The sequence below is a fragment of the Colius striatus genome, chromosome 3 (genome assembly GCF_028858725.1).
Source record: "Colius striatus isolate bColStr4 chromosome 3, bColStr4.1.hap1, whole genome shotgun sequence".
NCBI classification, from domain to species: Eukaryota; Metazoa; Chordata; class Aves; order Coliiformes; family Coliidae; genus Colius; species Colius striatus.
Window position 1 is genome coordinate 19,956,621 of NC_084761.1, and position 18,904 is coordinate 19,975,524.

Here is an 18,904-nt window from a genome sequence, read left to right on the forward strand (position 1 = left end):
ATACTGCATAGAGAGACAAAGCGGTTTTATCCAATCACAATCAAAATCGACTGAAAAGAGAGGAAAGTCTACCTGTGATGCTTCTAACACCTGAACTTTTTTGCGTTTAAAGGGATGCAAAATTAGGTATCTCCCACCTGCCACTATTGCAAGCAGAATATATCTTCCTTGGGCAAGCCTGCTTCACTGACTCCTCGGAAGAGAGGACAAAGCAACAGGCCATCAGCTGTAGAATTCTCAGAGGAACAAGAAGTTCTGGTGATAATTGGGTGATTCTTCTAGGAACAAAGACATCAGTGGAAGAAGTTTCAGAGCAGGTGTGTTTTCTGTAGTTTAGCAGGGTTTCTGCACCACTTCTAACATGTTTCTGATATACAGGGGTGGTGTAACCTTTCAAGGTTACAGTTACTCTTCCTCATCATGCTGTGAGGTTTCTAGATCATCCTTCCGCAGTGGAAATTATAGCTTCCTTTTTTTCATGCTGACATTGCTATTCTTATGGTCAATGTAAGATACGAAATCAGCAGCGTGAGGATCGGAAGGTTGACTCAGCATACTTTACGAAACAAAATGCTCTTTCTATTACGTCCTTCATTTAATTTGGCATTTAGAGGACATTTCTTTAGCTGCTTACAAAATGCAAGCTATCAGAAGCCTTATTTTGTACCCTGAAACATGGCATTTCAGGGCCTTAGAACAAAAAAAAAAAGGCATAACAACAGCTGTGCCACATCTCATTACAGATCACAGAATAGAATACAGTGTATCCTAACACAATGGCCCATTAAGGATGCTTGGGAACAAATAAGAGCAAACATAAGAAGATATGTTACACTATTACTTTTCCTCGATATTTTTTCAGATGCTAGGAATTTCAAGTTGAGTTACTTCACAAGCCAAAGACAGCCTCTTTGTGTTGAATCGGCCTTAAAGAATTTTCCATCATAAAATTGTCTACTCACTGCCTGAACTTCTGGAAGCATTTAATGTCCACAGATAGCGTAGCAAAGAATCCCACAGTTTAACTATTTGATGTAAGAAGGAAACGTTTCTTTAGTATCTGTTGAACCTGCCATCTCTTATCTTCATTTTTGGCCTGGTTTTTTTTTTTAGATTGGAGTAGGTTATCAATCTGCTGAAAAGGACTATAGGGGCTTCCTACAGAGATAGGCCAAAGAGGTGCAGGAGGCTGAAGAGTTATGGGAGGCTGAGGTGTGGGAGCTGAAAAGGTATGAGAGAGTGGTGAGTTATAGAGGCAGAAAAGGTATGGGAAGCTGAAGAGATGGGGAGATCTACAAGGTTTAGAGTCTGAACATGTGAGACACGGAAGAGGTGTGGGAAGCTGAAAAAATGTTGACACCCATAAGGTGTGGAGAGTGCAGTGGTGTGGGCACTGCACACTCTCCAGTTCCTGCTCCGGGCATTTCTCCTGCCTGCTTTTCCCGGCAGGTGCCCATGTCATGGTGTGCAATGTTTGCCACCGTTAGGTGTCAGCAAGTAGCTGGGACAAAGGTTTCATCGCACAGAGCAGAGAGTGGTCAGTCACGGTGCTAGGAAAGTGAAAGAGACATCTCTGTCAGCTTACCTGTTGGAACAGTCCTTAGAAATTGGAGCAAGATCCTTTTGGCATCATCACTTACCCAGAGGGGAAGAACAGACTCCCCAGTGATGTGGTGGAGTCCCTATCCCTGGAGGCTTTCAAGCTGCAGTTGGCCGGGTGCTCTCCTCCAGGCTGCCTTGCCCACAAAAGCTTGGATGAGAAGGCCCTTCTGAGGGCCCATCCAACCTGGACTGTGCCACCACCCAATGACTGGAATTATTGGGGAAGGAAGGAAAGACTGATTTATACAGCAGAAAAACCTCAAGAAAGTGGAATTAGTGCTGGGGAAAGGTAGACAAGAAATTGGAAGACCCAGAAGTATTTGATGAATAATTTTTCTGCAAGAATATTTGCAATGACATATGTGAGGGTGGGAGCCTTAAATCTTTTGAAGATGATGCCCCAGAGAGGCCAGTGCCATTTGTCTAGCAGGTGCATTTTTGTTTCCTAGACGCTTGAAAGGAGATTACTTCGCTGTGCCTCATTATTTATGTTGTGTTAATCTTATGTGTCAGTGCAGTCGCTGCCCGTCTTCAGAGACAAAAATCTGAACGTGAGATTGCAATTTTTCCTGTAGCATAACAAGCAAAAATGCACTTATCAGACATTTTTCAGTATCAATTCCTACTGTAATGTGCATATTTGCTCTCAGTACCAACTTGGTATGAGTGTGCTCTTGGCAAAATGAACTAATCAAAAAAGCTACCTTACTTCAGTTAAAACAGAAAGAAATATTTTTTTATTTTTAACCTGGATAAAAAGATTGTCAGTTTTATTTCCAATTATTTGGCTTGATCAACATATTTTTCACTATATATGGAAGAAAATTCTTCTTCCCTAAAATACTTTTTCAGTTATCTAGAAATGTAAGAACTTAATGGCAGATCTGGTTTGCTTTGGTTTGTTCTTTCCCTTACAAAGTATTCAGGTAGTCCTTAAATAGCCTTTCATGCCCCACAGCTGAGACATCACCTCTCAAATGTATTTGGAGACCAGCAGTGCCAGCATTCAGTGATGATGTCATGACCTCTTGCATACATAAAAAACAAAAACACGCTTGTGTTCAGGTGGGCAAGGGGCGCTTTTACTTTTGAAAACAAGGTAGTATTCTAAGATGTTATTTAAAGAGAAAAGGAAACATATTTTAGCATAACTGTTGTTACTGAAAATGATTTTGAAATCTAGTTTATTTTCTACTACAAACAGATGCAGCAATTCAGAATATTATTTACAGTCATTATGTACTTATTGTAAATTTTTGTTTACTTTTCAACCTCTGGTGCACTATGAACAAACCCTAACAGTGGTTTGCAGGTGGCAAAACTCTGAGCGTGTTTGAAAACATTGCAGATATTACACACACATTTTCTTCACTTTCATTTATGAAAGGCTGAATTGATGACTTCCAAAAACGTGTTTATGGAGGAGTCTTTGCGACACAAACAAAATTACTGAGACTCTGCTTTTCTAGGGTTAGAGGTACATTTAATATGCATAAGACCAAAAAAGCAGTTTTTCAACAGTGAAATTACGAATCACAGAATCTCAAGGGCTGGAAGGGATCTCGGAAATTCATCTAGTCCAACCCCCCTGCCAGAGTAGGACCACCTAGGGTAGGTCCCACAGGAACTTATCCAGGTGGGTTTTGAATGTCCCCAGAGAAGGAGACTCCACAACCCATCTGGGAAGCCTGTTCCAGTGCCTCGTCACCCTCACACCCTATTGCCTCTCAGCAAGGTTTTTATTGATACCAAGAAATTCCTTTTCCCCCCTTTCTTTTCCTTTTTATTTATTTTTATCCTTTCAGTAAGAATCCCATTTGGTTAATATTTCTTTACTTAGAAAGCTACAGCCCTCTTAAACTAGACCAAGCTGTACTTCCTAGTCATTCTGATCACCACTTAGAGATGGTTTGGTGTAACGGACCAGTTCAGCAAATGCCAAGCCCTTGGTGCTGCTAAACCTGGGCAGATGTTTCCAGCTGAGCAAAGCAGGGCCAGGGCTTGTTTAGATATTGCTTTAAAGGCAGTTAAACACCCTGTACATTTTTGCCATAAAATCCAAGAGTCTGCTAGTGTTGTGACAGCCTATTGAGCCCAGCAGTTTCCTTTTGCAGATGAATGGTATGTGCATGGAGGGCAGGGAGGATAGGAAAAGCTACAGTGAAATTATGAATACCCAACTCTACAGACACTGAAAGACTCAGGGCATTTCTGTGCAGCTATCTCTTGCTTGCAGGGGTGCCTTGGTTTCCTTTACTGATGTCGTTTCTTGGATGAACTGTAATACAGATATTGTAGTTAATTACTGCAGTCACAAAACAGTGAGGTTAATTTGCAAACGTTGAAACCAGGCAAAAGTTAATCACTTTTGGTGGAAAAGAAAATAATGATTTCTGTCTTTTCAGTTGAATGTTTGTTTAATTCACACTAGGGGGATGTCTCTTGAAAATATGCTAGAATAAATTTGCCTGGAGAGCTGCTGTGTGTAATCTGTTTCTGAGGAGCTGCACCCACCCACACATACAGGAGAAGCTTATCTTCATGACTGTCTGTTCTCTTGGGCAGACCGTGGACACAGGGAAGCGCTTCCAGGACTGTTACTCCAGAAAACCCACACATGGCCCTTGGCAATGTGGAGCTGAACACAACCCTGAGGAGCCCTCAATCAGTACACTTGTTTGAAACGTAAAACATGTAACTGTTTGTTTAAAATTACTGACATATGTCGGGTAGGCCTTGTTTCTGCCTTGTCCAAAGACCAATGACATCTCGTCCTCCTGTATGCTAGCCCTGCACTACTCAAATGGCTCTCAGAGAAGTTTGTACACACTGGAGAAAATATGGAGTTTGTTTACTGGAGAAAATATACCCTTTGATGGAATAATTTCAATTACTAGGTAATCCTGGCAGTTACCTGTGTAGAATCTTGTTGATTATCACCTTCACCCATTTGGCCTGGGGATCTAAACAGATTTGCTGGCTGTTCTTCAGTGTTGCTCTGCAGTGGAATGAATATTTCACTTGAGTTAATACTGGCACCTGAGGAGGTCAGAGGAGGATGCAGACAAGGCTAAAGATTGTAAGCTTAAGGGCTACCAACTCTTCAGCATTTGTAAGCCTGCTGACTTCTCTTGCCTGCTGACTTTACTTACATGATTTCCACAATGTTGCAGTGTGGGCCCTTAGGAATGATTTCTACATTGGCCAGGTGCTTCAGTGACATTAATCCTTTGACAGTCTGGATGCAATGACACCGCAGCTCTGCTGCCAGCATTATGTCTGTGAGAAAATGAAAGGGAAGCCGATAATGTCTGCAACTGAACCAAACTAACATCGAAAATTATAATCAGAGAAAGCAGAAGCAATAAAAAATGAATGCCTCAAAGTATTAATAAATTGCTGTGCATGATTTTAAGGCAGTATCTTCACTGAGCAAGAAGAAGGCGTTTGAGATTTGCAGACTTTGTACAGGTAACAATTTATAAGTTCCCATTACTACTTAAAATTATTTTGACATCCCACGACATGAAGTGCAATAAAGACCTACTGGAAGTGTGGGACTCCTATCTTATAAGAGGAAGAAAAATCTAGTTGAAGAGGCAGACTGGCTACTCCGCATGAATGCAGCCTGGAGGTGAAACCTATTTGGGATAAAATTCTAGGCTGATTCCTGGTGTGAAAAAGCAATGAAAATATTCAGCTTAGAAGTTCAATCAAGATGCTAGGAAAGGTGTGGAGGCTTCTGAGGAAGCACCTCTAGGTAAGTACTAGAAGCAAGAAAACTAACAAGCTTTGGGATGAGTTTTAATTACATTATGCCACATGTTGTACAGCACCCAACTCCATGGACTGAATTTGCTGTTGCCTGACAGTGCTTCCAGACCCATGTTGCCCTAGTGAAGCAAAAGAAATGTTATCTCAAGTTTAGGGACTGAGCACAGAGCACCAGAGTGGTGATGGAAATTATCTATGAAGCCCAGGGCTTTCCCAGCTCCACTCTGACACTGGAATTTCTTCCTGTTTCCAAATCAGATATCACAGGTTGAAATGCACATCACAGCTCTTGCATTTGTCCATTTTTCCTACTGAGATAAACTGCATCTTCAGCTTGATATTCCTGATGTTTGAGCTGTGGAGTGTATTTGAAAGAGGAGATTCAGTAATCTGAGGGCTGTATCAACAAGAAGAAAAGACCAGCTCCAGATAAATGGATTTGGGGCACACAGACACTCTTACTCAAATGAGTATAGCTGCAGGAGATGAAATCCCAGTAATTTCATAAGTCCTCTCTTACTGTGGGTAGTCTTGACATCCCTTAAGACCAAACAGCAAACCCCTCTACCTCATCCCATGCTAGTTCTTGTATCTTGATGTGACCAACCGTCTGTTTCCCTTCTTCACTTATGTTCTGCCCAGATGAATCTGCTGGTTCATCTTTTGGCTGACTGACACCTCCCTACCTACCTGACAGAATGAAGAAACAGACGCTTTTGAAAGTCAAGCACTGGGTAACACAAAGCATTGCAACAGAGCAACAGCATCCCATCTGCAGGCTCAAGAGAAGAAAATAAGATTCCCAGAGACTGTACGAGGGCTTCACTGCAGATATGTGTAATGATACAGGCGTCCTTTTAGCAAGTTGTCCAGCCTGCAGGTTGGCTACATCCAACTCTGTTCTGGCTCAAGCGAGACTGCACATGTGTGTCATCACAATGTGAAGCCAGGACACAATAAGAACAAGTATCCACAGGGTACTGAGGCTTGGAAGCATTCCAGACCCCTACATTTGGCATACTTTCTGCCCACAAAATACTTTCTGGACTTTCCCAGCAGAGTTTGGATTTTATTACCCCCATGCTTCTCAGGAAAGAGCTCTAGCAGACGTCCGTTGATTATAAACAGATTGATTAGAACTAAGTTGAAAATTCCAAACTTTCATCTCAGGCTTGTTATCATAAAAACACAAAAAGTGATAACGATGCAACATGCCACACAGTTATTGCAGGCTAGCACTTCTGAGGCCCTGGTTGCAATCTCATTTTTCTCAGAGTATTTCAAGGACAAGTTCACCAATGTCAGTGAATCTCCACTAGCAGAAGGATAATATGAGACAAAAAATACTCCCACCATCAGAATCCGTGAATATTTTTTTCTTGACCTACTACCTCAAAAATAGTATGAGTACGGAAGTCCTACACACCTTGAAAACATTCTGTTTATCTAAATCATTTTGCAGAAGAACTATAATTCAAAGGAAAATAAATTTATTTTTCTTACCAGGAAAGTTGCCCATAAAAGACAGAATCAGGAGAGAGATTACAGTCTTGGTATCCATGACTGCTCTCTGTGCCTTCTTATGGTGAACTGAAAACAAACTTCACTGTGTCTTCAGACCCACTTGGGACTGCTGACACTGTTACACTCCAAGAGTTGTTTCTCATGGACATGTACATACAGATTGAATTACTCTTGCTCATGTATTTTGCCACAACCAGGACAAGTAGTGGAAAAATATGAGATGAAACAGCTTGTACTGACACACTTGAATCAGAGCAGTAAGTAGGAGCCACTCTGCTTGCTGAGATTCTTTCTTAATTCCATTAAAACAGTAAAATATTAAGAGTGACTAATCTTATGCTTGTTAAAGCAGTGAGAGAGATCTTAAGCTTCATTGGTCATCATCATTTGCAGCTCAGTACTTGCTTATTTTATATCAGTGCTGAAATGCAAGACAGAACCAACTCAATAATAGAACATTGGCAAAAATCTCAGTGATTGTGTTATTTGGCTAGGAAGTTGGATCGTTATCACTATAAGATAATGATCTTTAGAGATACTTTTGTATATATTTATCTGCTGTCCCTTAAAACATCCAACAAATTCATCAGCCAGGACATGTCAGGAACTCGTCCTGTTTCTGAGCACACATTTATCTGTAAGGAAAGAGACTTCAGCTGTATGGAAAAGACATGTCATGCCATGTGCTCTGATGTCCAGAGAACAGCTCCTGACCTCTTGCATTTATTCATACTGTATAATAATAATAATAATAAAAAAGATTTAAAGAAGGTTTGACTTTTCAACACCTGAATATTAGGTGGTGTTTTACAAAGCACTTATCATAGAATCATAGAATGGTAGGGGTTGGAAGGGACCTTTAGAGATCATCTAGTCCAACCCTCCTGCAGAAGCAGGTTCACCTAGATCAGGTCACATAGGAACATGTCCAGGTGGGTCTTGAAGACCTCCAAGGAAGGAGACTCCACAACCCCTCTGGGCAGCCTGTGCCAGGGCTCCCTCACCCTCACAGTGAAATAGTTTTTTCTATACTGTGTCATTTCAGCTCCTATTCCTTTAAAAAGAACTAATAATGTGGTTCATGATTTTGTTTAATGAAGATTTGAGTTACTTATGCAACAAACACACACACATAATAAACCCAATACACCAGCTGTGGAAATCCCAGGAACAGCCACCACCTCCTCATGCTCCTTTCTGTGCCCTTAACCCTCTTTGGTTTTACTGTGCTCTTCTCAGTCAAGGACAATTTAATTCCTTCTTGCAAACCCCTTCAGACTTTCAAGGAGGCTGCCTGTTACTACGCTCTTGCATTTAACCTTATTGAAAACAGGTCTTTTTTTCAGATCTCTTTTTCCCACTCCTTTCTAGATATTTCTCCTGAGAGGAAAATTCAGAGATATACTACCAGAAAGCATACATTTGCCACTCTGCTGGTCAGTGTCTCCTGGCCTACGACCAGACCTGCACATTGCACACTGCTTTTGATCTCAGTCTAGCCCTGCCTTCACTTGTAACGAGTTACTGATGATTTAGATATACCTAAAACATTGTATTCAGAAAGGATTCCTGAAATTGAGGCACTCAATTCTACCCAGTCAATGTTTTGCTTTGTTGTGAGTGGTGTGTGTGTTTGCATACTGTGAAATCCGTCATTCAATGAAATAACTAAAACATTGGCAATTTTAGAAAATGGCTGAAAAAACAGGCAAAAATACTAAGAAGTAGCTAATTACAATATTTTTTAATTCCAAAGTACAAGTAAGACCAATTTTTTTCTAAGATATGTACTTAGAAAAGTATTTCCTTTCAAAACCAGTAAAGCATGTCACTCTACAGTTCTAAAATTATTTCCACAACAGAGGTTATCTCATAAAGCAATGGAAAATCTTAGGGGCTTGCGAAGTTAATAGCTCACAGCAGAAAAGTATCATTGGTTACTTCAAGGACTGGGATAACAGACTTGGTCTTAGTTTATCTGTATATATGTCTGAGAAATTGCTGACATTTTCTGCAAAATGACTTCTTGCTTTGGTCTATATGTTAATTTATATTGCAGCAAACTTCAGTCCTCTGTCAGTAACATGAAGGCACATATTTTTGCATTCTCATCAGGTGTCAACTGCAGGGCTGCTCTACTGTATCTGAACACTTCTGTGACACTGTAATACTTGCATTTTTGTAATCAGTGGAGGAACCTGCATCAAGGACAAGTGTAGAGTCTTACATCTGGGAATACCCCATGTACCAGTAGAGGTTGGGGAATGGACTCTTAGAGGGTAGTGTAGGGGAAAGAGACCTGTGAGTCCTGGTGCACAGCAGGATGAGCATGAGCCAGCAATGTGCCCTTATGGCCAAGAAGGCCAATGGCATCCTGGGGTGCATTAGAAGTGGTATGGTAGAGTAGGTCAAGAGAGGTTCTCCTCTCCCTCTACTCTGCCCTCCTGAGACCACATCTAGAACATTGTGTCCAGTTCAGGGCCCCTCAGTTGACGAATTTCAGGGAGCTGGAGAGAGTTCAGCACAGGGCCACCAAGATGCTGGAGTGGAGCATCTCCCTTATGATGAAAGGCTGAGGGAGCTGGGGCTCTTTAGTTTGGAGGAGACTGAGGGGTGACCTCATTAATGTTTACAAATATGTAAAGGGCTGGTGTCAGGAGAATGGAGCCAGGTTGTTCTCAGTGATGTCCAATGATAGGACAAGGGGCAATGGGTAAAAGCTGGAACATAAAAGGTTCCAAAGAAGCATAAAGAAAAACTTCACTGTGAGGGTGATGGAGCACTGGAACGGGCTGCCCAGATGGACTGTGGAGTCTCCTTCTCTGGAGACATTCAAAACCCACCTGGATGAGTTCCTGTGTGACCTACTCTAGGAGGACCTGCTCTGGCAGGGGGCTTGGACTAGATTATCTTTCAAGGTCCTTTCCAACTCTTGAGATTCTGTGATCTGCAGCCCAATTGACTTGTTACCACCAGCTGAAAATTTATGATCTCAAGCTTGTCTTTCAAGGACAACAACTACAGTGCAAGACAGAGCATAAATTCTGGGACTGGCAAGAGACTTCTGCAGCCCAATGTGGTGTGACTAGAGGTGAGACAGAAGAGGGCTCAGGTCATTTGTCATTGTTCTTCCTTGTGGCCTGTGCAGAAGCAGCAAGTTGGCCAGCGTGTCTATCTGTGGAGCTCTGGTAGCACTGGAATGGGCTGCCCATAGCACTACCACCCAATGGGAGTAAGGGGTAGGCCTTAATGAAGTCCAGGAACTCCTCATCTACAGCCTTTCCCCTTCATTTTGTGGTTTAAGAATATGCAGTTGATCTAAGTAGATGTGTGTGTTTGTGTGTGTGTGTGTACGTCTATGTATATATAGTTGTTTTAAAGTAAAATCCACCCTTTGACAGATGCTTTATTTATTCAATTCTATACATATATGTGTGTAATCCCTCCCATTCCCTGTTGGTTTTTGGCATGTAGCTTTATCCAGCTTACTCTCTCCCCTAATTTATTTTCTCTTTAATATTTCCAAAGTTGCACAATTTGATTTGTTGTTTTTCTCTGACATCTTTTTATCCCTTTACTATTCTAAATATCTGCACTCCTCTGATGGATCAGTCAGACAAAAAATATTCTTTTCCCTAGCTAAGTTTTAATACAGTAAAACCTTTTCCCTTCAAGAGCAACATCAGGAAGATGGTGTCAGTAAAAAAAAACAAAACCCAACCTTTCTCCTTCTGAGTGATGTAACACTTTTTACTAGCCATAACAGCCCAAATACTAGACTTCAAAATTGCAGCATTACAGGCAGAAAAGCTATTTTATACATCAAGTTTGCAAAACTCAAAAAAGTAACATCCAGTTACTTGCTAGGTAAAGAAGTAAGGAACAAGGACAAGCCTTGTTTGTTTGAATTTGCTTTCCAATGATTTCTCTCAAAGCAACGTTAGGCTGCGTTAGGAGGTTGAGCTGGTTGTCTTCAGGTGTCACAGGAGAGCACCACCTGACTCTTAGCTGTGTCAGCAAGGCCAGGATGTGGTTATACCTTCAGATACAATTCTAATTAATTCAGTGAGCAAACAGCAAAGGATTATTTTGTCACTAAGCAAGTATAGTATACCAAGTAAATGATGATACTGCTTTGACTAGAAACATGCACCAAAAAAAGAATCCAGAGGCGGAGATCCTTTGCTATAAAATGTGTCAGGGCTCCTTGTTACAGCCAGGACCTGAATGATTTATTTTTCTGGAAACATATTTGCTGTTGTAAACTGTCATGGTTTCTTACTGCAGCAGACACTGCTGCTTCTACCTCCCCAGCAAAACACACTTCACGTCAAACAGCCCTGCTTCAAGTTACACAGAATACAAGTTCCTGAAGATTGCAGAGGTTTATGTGGATTCAGTACATCCACCCTGCAGTTAATCTCGCTTCACATCAGCAGCTCCGAATGAAGAGTTTAAAAAATATGCCTCTGAATCTAAAAGCACCTTTGCTCAGTACAAAGTGTCCCCAGCACTTCAAGAATGGGACTTCAAGTGTGCCCAGGAAGCCCTGGGCATGAACAGAGGTTATGTGTCCCTGTTTCCCAGCTAGCCAAATTGACATAGCGACACAGACAGGTCCACCTTAACACGGACTTCACCAAAAAACCCTTTACCTTTTTCAAGAGAGAATATTTTTATTATGTTATTATTTCATGATAAATCCACCTTTTTCATAAATACACTTTTCCAAAGCAGAATAAGGAAAATTACTTATTCTATATGAGTGATGACAGTATGTCATACAAGTAGACATAAAATATCTAAGCCTCTTCAGAACATTTACTGTTCCTTTACATCTTGTGTATAAATACCAAATAATTAAGTGTGAACTTGTTTGTCAACAAACAAATGTGAACAAACCGACCAACCAACCCCAACATTATCTTGTTAGAAACAAATCTCCACAATGGACTCATCTTATTTTTAGAGAGTATGTAAATGTTTGTAAATGCTATTTACAAGAACTTGGCAAATAGTGTTTGGGGAGAAGGAGCTTGCACAACAGTTGGGGTGCTGAGGTTGCCAAGAGGTGCCTAGTAAAGCCTACACTGTCTTATTACACACACTGTATCACTTCAGCTGAGTCAACACATATGTAGGAACTGGCAGTAATAAATATGAGGGGAGAATCTTAAAGGAACTAAACATAGAGCAGCTGGTCTACAAACTCATTAAAACTAGAGAGTCGGGCTACTATGTTCTTCCAGCATCCATTTCCCGGTATCTTCTGGCAAAAAGAGGTGGCTTCATTTGGAGAGGTTTCTTCTCTCAGGGCTTCTTATGTGAACTGCAATAGGCAGAATTCAAATTATGAAGCCAGTCAGGAAATCTTTCCTTAAGTACCATATAGGAGACGTATCTTCTGGAAAAGATGCCTGTTGATGATGGTGAACCACACTGGCCTGCTATGATTTGCCTTTTATTTGTGATGCCTACTCTACCTGACCGACAGGGTTTTCTTTCTTCAGCAAAGAAACCACTTTTTTGGCAACTCTGTGGCATAACTAAACAGCCTTCCCCATAGAAATCCACAGCAGAATGTGGCTTGTTACTTCTGTGACACCCACACTAGTTTCAAACCCACTGAAGAGCTGAGCTTGGTCCCCAAAAGGGCTCGCGCCAGCGAGCAGCGCGGCGCCTCTTCCCGGACCCAGGGGGAAGTGGCTCCAGCCCCTGGTCCCGGCAGGTACCTGCTGAGGAGCTTGGCGAGGAGAAGCTTGACCCAGGGTGCGGAGGGGCTCAGGCAGACCGTCTGTCCCTGCTTCGTCGTGGCTCTGTGGGGCGAGGCAGGGAGTGAGGTTGGAGCCGGGCCCGGGCCTGGGGCCGGGAGGGGGCCGGGCACTTACATGACCTCGGGCACGGCGCAGTGCGGCCCCTCGGCGACGAGCTCCAGGCGGGCCAGGCGTCGCGGCGGGATCACGTCGGAGACGGCCCGCACGCAGCGGCAACGCAGCTCCCCGGCCAGCGGCGCCCCTGGCAGCGGGACGCGTCGCCTGAGCCCCGGCTGCGGGGCCCCCGGCCCGCCCCGACCCCCGCCGGCCCCCGGCCGCAGACGGCTGGGTGTCCCGGCTCAGCCCGCCGGCAGAACCCGCAGGCGCTTACCCCGGCAGCGAGCGGCGGCGGCGGCCAGGAGGAGGAGGAGGAGCAGGGGGAGGCGGAGGTGCGGACTCATGGCCGGTGCTGGCGGTGGAGGTGCTGCGGGAGCAGTGTGCGGCCCCTTGTCTGCTGGAGCTTTTATCCCTCACCGGGAGCTGTCGGGCAGGAGAAACGTGATTCACATGGCGTCACACATCTTTCTCTCCTCCCTGCACATCCTCGGATGGCCCCTGCTTGCCCTCTTCCCTGTCTGTGACCGTCAAGTGGTCATGGCACAGCTCGAGCCGGCAGGGCATAGCCCAACACGACCCAGTATGGCTCAGTAGCTTCCAGATGTGAGAGCTGGCTGTGGGGTCGATTCCGTGGACCATCCATCTCTTCAGCGGGCCATCCATCTCTTCAGCCTACTCCACTTGCTGGGAACCCAGCAGTGCCAGGGAGCCAACCATGGAAGTTCATACAGGCACAGACTGTTGTTTAGACACACAAATTTGGAAGTTAAATTTAGTGCAGCCCATATTTTCTTGACTTCAGTAAGTCTGAAAGATGAGAGTAGAAACAGAGATACAAAATCCTTTGTCTAGGGAGAAGTTATCATTTAATTTTAGCACCTGACTAAAAACACAGTAGTTTCAGTGAGGATTTAGTTGTTATCTGAACAGCATACAACAATGAACATTTTGCAAAGCAGTGAGTGATAGGGGCCCTCTTCAGCCAGCTGGAAAGATGTCAAGGCTTCGGGCCTGCAGGAGGATCTGGGAATGCCTCTGAGCAGCAGACTCAGTCCAGAGGTGCCATTGCCATACCCCACTTTCTTCCCAGTCTTTGGAGATCATGCATTCCCTTATTTCAGTTCTCCAACTTTTCTTTGGCCTGCTGTTGTGCTTTCCAGGACAGTGAAGAGTGATGAAAATTTTTACCTTAGGATCTATATAAAGATATAATAACTGTGTTAAGGGTTTTTTTCGTTGATCTGGGGAGCAAAAGAACCAATTTGATATTAGTGCAGTATCTGCAAGCTCGTAAATGAACTCTCTGTTTAATTGAAGAATATTCCCAGGAAGAGGGAAGCTGAGAACAGAGATAACTGCATGCTTGCAATTAGTCCATCAGGTGTTTCCCTGCATGCTGACTGATTTGACTGCCTTGCCACTCCTCTGGACCAGAGTGTGGGCTCACTGATTTGGACATTTGCTCTAGGTCCATCAGACTTAGAAGCCTTGAGGCACTTGACTCTCTTGTTTTTTCCATCCTGCCCAAAGTAATGCAAGTAAATGCTTAAGTAATCGAGTGGTTTGTATCACTCTCTAAAGTGCCTGTTTCTCATCATGCTTGGTCTGCCAAAGGGTAGGGAGCAAATACCAAGTACCTACTTGTCTGTAGTTCCTTCCTTCTGCCTTGTGCTCATGAGTCTTCTGAAAGAGCTACAGGTTCTAGTTCGATAGGTGAGCACCAGCTATCAAATGCTGGCGTGGATGCTGGTCCTTGCTCCACCACAGCAAAACCTAGATACAACCCGGCCTATTGTTGTGAAATTTCATTACAAGGTGCAAAAAGAAAATGACATTTTCATGCCAAGAATCCTATTTCTCCAATACAAAACCATTCAGAGTAGAACCTGAAGTCATATGCTAGGTGTGCCAGATGGAAAGAGATCATAGAGGCATGGGTTAGCTTTAAAATGTAAGAACTCTAGTCTATCAGAGCTGTTTTCTGACTTTTTTCTCTCCATATTTAAGATTCCTCCCTGCCCCACTCCTTACATAAACTAAAATTTCCTGGCTTGTGTCTGTTTATAAGATAGGGCAGTCTGTGCTGGCTTTTGTTTATTTGGGAAAAGCTTTCCTATGCTATGAGTTTGTTTTTCTTGTTGTGGCAATGTTCTGTGTGAACAGATTTTCTGCTTTGGAAAGCACTAGCGCAATAGCAGCCTGGTTCTGAACTAGGTTGTTTTGGATTTCAGGGTAGTCTTCATTTGTTGTATGAAGTCTTTGTTGCACTGACGTCAATGGCAACTTAGATGAAGCCGACTTTTCATACCTGACTTCAGTTGTCACTTTAAGTAGACTAGGTATGGAAGAACAATTGGGGCTGACCTGTGTTTTACCCCCTTTTTGAGCAATTCATGGAGGGCAGCAATGGCAGAACTCTTAAAAAATTGCCGTGGATGGTATGTTAAGGTCACATCTCATGGAGGAAAAGGATTTTTCTGTTGGAGTAGCCAATGCCTTGTGTCGTGTAGAAATCTTCATTAACAAAGTGTATTTCACTAGAATAACTACTTCAGTCTAATCCAAATCTCTCAGAAGGAATTTGTGACCAGGAATAAACTGAGCTAAAGTAAATATATAGCAGTATCAGTGGTTACATTAGTTTGGCATTTAAAACGTGTAAGTAGTAAAACAGTAGTGACAAACTCCCCGTGCGGTGAGAAACTCTGCAGTGGATCTTCTGTCCCGTGGGCTTCAAACTGTCAACTTCATCAACAGGATCTGGAATGACATTACTTTCCTCTGCCTTCTCAAACAGCTGGAAAGCACTTCCTAGCATTTCTTGTCTCCAGTGGGAGATTTCGTAACAGTTAATTGATAGGGTCTTAAAAAAACCAACACGCTACTTTCAAGTAAAACTATGCTTCTTGTGAACTGGAAAAGTTTCCATCTTTTTAGTGGAACAGTTGTGTTTGAAATCTGGAGAACTGGTCTTTGTGGGTTTTGGCACTTAATTTGTTTAGGGCTTAGAAAATCTACTGGCCTAGCACCATGTCCCTGTGCTGATACAGCTTTCAAAAGCAATCTGGTTTATTGTTTTTCAACTAGGAAAAATTCATTCACGTGCATTCATTTGCCACTGACTGGCCTCAGTGTGAATGATAACATGATTCAGCATTAATCCAGCAGATAAGCTGTTCAGGTATATTCCTTTTAAAGGGACATCTGAGTGTTGAGCAGCTCATAACAATAAAATAATGATGTGTCAGGGAAGCAGAAACTCGCTTACAGAAAGAGATGAAGAAGCTCTGAGATTGCTTCACTATGCAGAAAGGAAATACTCTTCCATCAGCAAATGTGACTTGTTGACGAAGCCTATTTGCTCAGTCATTTTCCTGTGATATGATTAACCATTTTGTTTGACATTCACAAGAACATTTATTGATGGGGTAGAATGTCTTCATTCTCTGACATATCAAAACTCCTCAACAGCTGGCCTGACCAAGTAAAAGTTTTGGGAATGTCTTGTGCAAATACCCACCATACCAACAGAGCAAGAGGAAACTTTAGATGTATGAAGACTGAAAGAAATGTCTCATCTGTCCAGGAACATTGCTCAGTCATTTCCTTTAAGATGTGCTAGGCTAACCCTACTCATCTAGCTCTGTCTGCGTGCACTCAAAGCAATATTATCAGGACCACGTTTTAGAAAAAAAGGCAATAAAAAGTCATATGTGCATCATTTACTCTGTTGTGCTGTTTGCACTAGTGCTCAGAATGTCCTGCTGCTATTCCTTTGTACTGGAATTAATACAATAATCATTAATGAAGGCAGATTAAATGATAAATATTAGGAAAAATCTCTTCCCCGAAGGATTGTCAACCACTGGAACAGGCAGCTGCCTGGGGAAGTAGTGGAGTCCTCATCCCTTGAGGGATTCCAAAGTCATGTAGCTGTGGGGCTGTGAGACATGGTTTAGTAGTGGCTATGGCAGTGCTGTGGGAACAGTTGGACACAATGAGCTTAAAATTCTTTTCTAACCCAAATGACTCTGATTCTTTGTGATCCTCACTTTTAGATATTATTCTTAACAAAGTGAAGAGGAAAATAATTGAGGATCATCCTAAAGGAATGAACTCTGTCAAAGATTACGCCCTGGGCAATTAGATGAATTTTGCAAACAGGATCAGACCAACCTTCTGGCCAGGCTTTTCCGGCTATGGGGAGATTCCCCTCCCTTTTCTAATTGACACAACCAGTTGGTCACACTTGATTATTAGTTACTGTTGAGAGAAAAGTGAAGTTGACTGGTAGGCATGCTCTCCTCTTGCATTGGTTCCTCCTGGAAGCAGGGCTAAGAGGAGGCAAATCAGCTAATTTTCTTACACCATTGTGTATGAATCAAGGATGCTCAAGGAGAAGGAGTAACTTGAAAAGCATTCATCTGGGATGAGGTTAGTGTATCAAGAGGTCTGTCAGATGACAGAGAACAAGAACATGTATCATAACATAAGGAAAATGTGCAATCTACACAGCTTATCCTGCCACTTTGAATGGAAGATATTTCTAGGAAATTGAAGGAAAGCCCAGTGACATTAACTTCTCCTTGACAGTCACATGGTAGACTGATCCTTGCTCCCATCAGGTGAGAATTATTGCAATGGATGATAAATCTGCTTTGAGCGAACAAGTAGCAGAACTGATGAAACTGGATTTCAATGAACTTGAGTTTTGGGATTGGATTCCCTCATATGTGATGAGGTACACAATCCAAAACAGGAACTTTCCCCAATTAAGACACTTGTAACTTCTTTTTCTCCCTCTGTCTTTGGTTCTTTAGTGTGTTACGAAAGTGTTATTTGATTACTCTGCAGTCGTTCCCTCAGTGGGAGCACAATGGCAATTTCTACAGCTACCTGTACACTTTCAGAAAACTTCTAGAAAAAAGAATGTCTTTGATCCTAATACTTTGAAAATGGCAAACATGCAGAAGTTGCCAGGGGAACAGAGGAATACAAAACAGTCAAGGCAGCTTCATCACACAATTGACTTTATTTACTAAGAAAACCAGACTAGATGCTGCCAAACAGATGTGGAACTGAATTTCATTACTGTTCCACTCCCAGGCAGTCATCCAAATCAAGTAATCATATTTGCAAAAAGCCATGCAGACAGAAAATCCTCATATTGTCTGTGGTAGCTACAGACATGTAGCAGGGGTAGTATGAAAAGGACATCTAGCCATTACGGGCCTGTTTAAATACGTGTTTTCTGAGGAGATGGTGGTGGAGTGGTGTTAAGGTGGAAAGAAAGATACTCAGATGAGGACAAAAATGCTGAAATCCTGCTGCCACTCTCAAAATGAGTTGAGAACCACTGTCAAACTTGTGCTCTCCCTTCCCTTTGTCCTTCACAGCCTCCTCTGGCCACCAAGAAGTGCCCCAGTAGCCAGAGGATTCCAAAGGTAAGAGAGTGTGCTGGGGCAGCCACATCTCTTTTTTTGCTCTGACAAACAGCTTTAGAAGTCTGCTTATTTTTTGTGAACCTTCTGATCTGCGGCCTTTTTGGACTGGTGTAAGTATGAGAGGAGCTGGCCTTTCTTCCCTATTGCAGAAGCAGAATTTGCTTGGAGATATAGCCTTATAGCTGGATTTGTGTTAAGGCAGAGCATACATGTCCCAAACAGGGATGGGGGCCTCAGTCCTAGGCACTGTGCAAGTGTGGACCAAAGGGATAATTCTTCCCAAAGAAAGACTTCCACAGCTGAGTCACAACAACCAGTATGAACCAGGAAAGGCAATGTTAGGTGTTGCAAACAACAGATATTGTAGTACATTTGCATGACTCTGATTGCATGTCGCAGGGTGGATTTGTTACTGGATCAGCTAGCAAATTTGCAGTGCAAGTGCTTCAAACTCCATATTCACAATGATTTCTGTCTTATTATGGAGAATGTCCAACCTGCTCATGTTTTCCACAGAGGCTGGAAATTAACTTCTGAAGCCATTACAGGTATCAGCATGACCAGTATTTACTTAGAAGAGTTTGGCTGAGGAACAAATTAGCAACAGACTAATCAGTTCTGAAACAGGTAGCGTTAGCCTTGCAGTACCCACAGCCTGCTACCTCCCACTGCATTTTCATGGAGGATATG

General features: G+C 42.7%; 2 protein-coding genes across 2 annotated transcripts; both read right to left on the reverse strand.

Annotated features, from left to right (window-relative positions):
• Window positions 1–3,806: 3,806 nt before the first annotated feature.
• Window positions 3,807–6,940, reverse strand: LOC104560909 (growth-regulated alpha protein). The gene is made up of 4 exons (XM_010206415.2): window positions 6,880–6,940; window positions 4,755–4,881; window positions 4,517–4,600; window positions 3,807–3,880 (listed from the first exon to the last, which is right to left on the reverse strand). Exons 1-4 carry the CDS (start codon window positions 6,935–6,937, stop codon window positions 3,856–3,858), a joined length of 294 nt encoding a protein of 97 aa, XP_010204717.2. The 5' UTR covers window positions 6,938–6,940; the 3' UTR covers window positions 3,807–3,855.
• A 4,656-nt stretch (window positions 6,941–11,596) lies between these two features.
• On the reverse strand, window positions 11,597–13,189 carry LOC133625199 (growth-regulated alpha protein-like). The gene is made up of 4 exons (XM_061993769.1): window positions 13,045–13,189; window positions 12,789–12,915; window positions 12,633–12,716; window positions 11,597–12,229 (listed from the first exon to the last, which is right to left on the reverse strand). The coding sequence occupies exons 1-4, from the start codon at window positions 13,112–13,114 to the stop codon at window positions 12,211–12,213; spliced, it is 300 nt and encodes a 99-aa protein (XP_061849753.1). The 5' UTR covers window positions 13,115–13,189; the 3' UTR covers window positions 11,597–12,210.
• Window positions 13,190–18,904: the final 5,715 nt, after the last annotated feature.